This window comes from Henckelia pumila, chromosome 2 (assembly GCF_033568475.1).
Source record: "Henckelia pumila isolate YLH828 chromosome 2, ASM3356847v2, whole genome shotgun sequence".
Taxonomy (NCBI): Eukaryota; Viridiplantae; Streptophyta; class Magnoliopsida; order Lamiales; family Gesneriaceae; genus Henckelia; species Henckelia pumila.
This window is the reverse complement of record NC_133121.1, coordinates 165,108,959-165,112,803: the sequence shown is the minus strand read 5'-3', so window position 1 is coordinate 165,112,803 and position 3,845 is coordinate 165,108,959. Positions and strand designations below refer to the sequence as shown.

General features: G+C 32.2%; 1 protein-coding gene across 1 annotated transcript; it reads left to right on the top strand.

Moving 5' to 3' along the window:
- Positions 1-2,211: 2,211 nt before the first annotated feature.
- On the top strand, positions 2,212-3,845 carry LOC140885425 (uncharacterized). Its single transcript, XM_073292384.1, has 2 exons — positions 2,212-2,637; positions 3,299-3,845. Exons 1-2 carry the CDS (start codon positions 2,373-2,375, stop codon positions 3,622-3,624), a joined length of 591 nt encoding a protein of 196 aa, XP_073148485.1. The 5' UTR covers positions 2,212-2,372; the 3' UTR covers positions 3,625-3,845.

Genomic DNA, 3,845 nt, shown 5'->3' with positions numbered 1-3,845 from the left:
GAGAGATGGTCTCATGGATTTATATCTATGAGACGGGTCGATCCGATCCATAACTTCATTAATGAAGAAAGATACTTCTAATATAAAAAATATATATTTTTCATGAATCAGTCGAATCACATATATGTCTCATAAAATTAAATCGTGAGATAATTCTATAATAATTTGTGCAATATATATTAGAACGTTTTGAATCTTGATTAAATTTATGCGCTTGGTAGGTGTGATGAGATTATTAATATATACCAATAAGTAAGGATAAAGTGATGATAATTTTTAATGAGGATAAATTTTGTATTTGTTTGGTAGTATTTTTTTATGTGGGGATAAAATGATGTTCCAAATTTTAAAGACTATTTTACCCTTTTGATTACCAGTAAAACTTGACCCATTTTCATAACGATAGCTTCTTCAACATAAGAAAATCAAAGCTCCCCAAGTTTCCGTGTGTAAAATCTTAGATCTGGGCTATAAGAAAAATACATCTCCAAACAAAGATCCAAGATCTGGTGTCGAAGAACCAGTAAGTATTTTCCCTTCTCGCTGAACATTTACAAACACGTGTTTTCAGATCTAAAGCATTTTTTCTCCCAAATCGTAACACATTTTATGCAAAGCATTTTTACAAGACGATTTCGAAAGCTATATGTCTACAAAGCTTGACATTTGAAAATGAACAGAGATCATCTTCCAACCGAAGCACATGGCAAATCTGGAGAAATGACGGAGAAATGATGGTGTTGAGTAATGAGATTTTTCTTTTTCGGGCAAAAGGCATAAGAGTCAATAAATTCGATTTTGGTGCACTGTATACATCGGACAAATTAATAACAGGGGTATGAGGTGGTTTATTAATGAAGCATTTTCCATCTGATACAATGTTTTATCACGGCCCATGAGTTTAAGCAAAATAGTTAAAAAACCAATCAAATGGGAGATAATTAAATAATCAAGGCACAATCCGAGCTATCAAACACATTAATATCTAAATTGATGGATTTGCGCACACTGCCAAAAGTTTAAAAAACAAAAAGTTGCCCCATGCATAAATAAAATAAAATAAAGATGAAAGATGGGAAGTGAACTGGCGAGATTTATTGGAATCTCGTCGGATCCACTGTTGACCTATGCCCCATTGTACTGTCAGGTTTGAATCTTTATTTTATTTTTATAGCAATCAAATCTTATCCCAAATTTAAATTTTGATATTTCGTTTATGAGAAGATAATATACGATTAGATTAAGATTTGTTAACCATTTTAAATTAAACTTAATTATTAACGTGTTATCTTGCCCAAATTATTTTCATTAGTGCAGTCGTATTTTTTTAGTCTAAGAAAAATTTGTTACAATTGAATATTGAAAATATGGCTTCGTTTTTTTTCTCTTTCATGTGTTATAAGCCATCAACATCGAAATCATTACAGTTCATTTTATGTGTGTGAAAACATTATTTGCATACATATAGTAGTCATCTACGGATTTTATGCCATACTTGAGACCCAAAATCTTCTCTTTTTGGAATTTATATAGTTTTGGATTTTGGTAATTGCATACGCCAACGTGAAATGCCGAGATTGTTAAAAATTAATTATGAAAAAAGAATGATCTATTAGCTCATTTTGTATTTTAAACTTGAACACATACCTCTCAATGTTTTTAAATCTCGATCACACATGATGAGGGGTATGATGCGGTTGTTGGGGAGTTGTTGGTAACTAGGAGAATCTTGAATGTGCAACAAAAGGAGGATGAAGAATACCAAAGATAAAACTTGTTTCATACTAGATTTTTGTGAAAAACAAAGTGTTCAGTGTCATTATTGACTTCTTTTCTGTACATGTTTTCAGGGATAGTTATGCACAAAATTTGAAAACCAAATATTTTTACAATGGTAGAGGATTTTCAGCAATCTCATGATTTTACATGGATATTATATCCAATTATCCCTTTTGGATTTGATTTGTTTCTTATTGCTTTTTCTTTTTTCCATTCTAAAATTTGAGCAATAAAAATTGAAATCAATTAGCCATTTGGATTTATATGCATATTAGCATTGATAGTATAATTGAGCCAAGTCATTCAACAAAAGTCCATCTACCTCGAGTCGAGTCCGAGTAACTTAATCAATCCTTAGTCCAGCCCCATCTATCGACCTCGAGAGATAAAATCAAATCATGTAATATATTTTTATATAACACGAAAATATATACTTAAAATTACATAGATACAAAATGAAGCAGAGGATTTCGTCCCGACTCAATCACACCATTAACGTGGCCGCCTTCTATCCATTCGGTTAAATATATTTTCCTCCTCCAATATATATATATATATTGGATCATCTTCCTGGCCAAAAAACAGAGGCAGAAATGGGCGATTACAGAGACGAAGAAGACGACAATGGCGGGTGCTGCTATTTCCATCCGAGGGAAATGGTGATCGGAGTCTGCGCTTTCTGCTTGCATGAGAGGCTCGCCGCCGTATCTTCGAGCCAGAAGAGATTCACGAAGCGCCATTTTCACAACACTTTCCGCAGTCTGAAGAAGGTTTTCGGGCTCTCAAGATTCGTCGATCGAGTGGAGATCAATTTCAAGTCTGCAGATGCATGTTCTTCGTCTCTCTGCAGTCCAGAAGGTACGTCATTCCGTCACGGGTCGACCAATCTATATTTACGGTTTAAAGTAATATTTATTTTTTTTTTTTTACATAAAATGTAATTCAACAGTGTCGACCCGTCTTATCAAATTGATTAACAAATAGAGGACTTTTTTTGTGTTTATTATGTGGTGGTGTAAATTTGAGATTGCAACACAATATTCAAATTAAAGATATGTTCATGGTGATTTGGTGATTTAATTAGTTTATGTAAATTTTTATGATATAATATATTACTTATTTGAATTACTCGGATATAAAAATCATATAAGTTATATATTAATAGTTAATTTGTTTATGATTTGATTTATAGAGAATAAAATAGTGAGGTATATTTTCAGAATATTCAGTGGAGAGTTAAGTTTAAATTGTGTTTTTTATACCATTGTTATGTTATTTTTTTAATACAAAATATGCATCAAGAATAAAGTTTTGAGTCGAAAATATCTAGTTTATTCAAATAATATCAGTGTTCCCATTATGAAAACAATTTGTTTGATTATAATGTGACGAAAGTGACCTTAAAGCATAGAATTCAAGCTTTCATGAGCTGCATTTACTCTTTTTTTTCTTTTTTTCTTTTCCCATTTATTGTGTGATAACAATTCTAACATTAATTCTTAATTATGGTCATTTTCAGACTCCTTCATATCCATCAAGTTTGAAGCCGATGGTGCGGCCTTATGGGACAAGGAGAAAATCCCCAAAATACCCCTCAATCCGCAATGCGACGATTCTTGGAGTCGTGGCAAAGGGAACAAAGTGGAGAAGATCAAGAAGATCGTGTTGAAACCCTTTAAACCATGTGGCATGCCGAGGTGGCGAAGACGGATTGGACGCTTCTTCAATCTTTTTAGATGGAAGAAGTTCAAAAAGGAAAACAGATGCAAGACAACAAAGGTAGAGGGATCGAGAGCTAGATTTGGATGGATGAGAAGATTAGGAAAAAGGAGTACCAATGAATAAAGGGCAAAAAAGACATTTTAGCCTTTTCATTTTGGGAGTAAAGTTTGAAGTTCACTTGCACCATGTGAGTGAAAGTGAAAATGTTATATATTGTCCGATTTTTTTTATTTTTTATTTTATCTATATCAATATTATTTTTTTCCCAAAAAAAATTGCATTAATAACTTGAGATTATTTTTTTCAGTGTAATTTTGCTTATTTTTGTCGTTTAACATTTTACT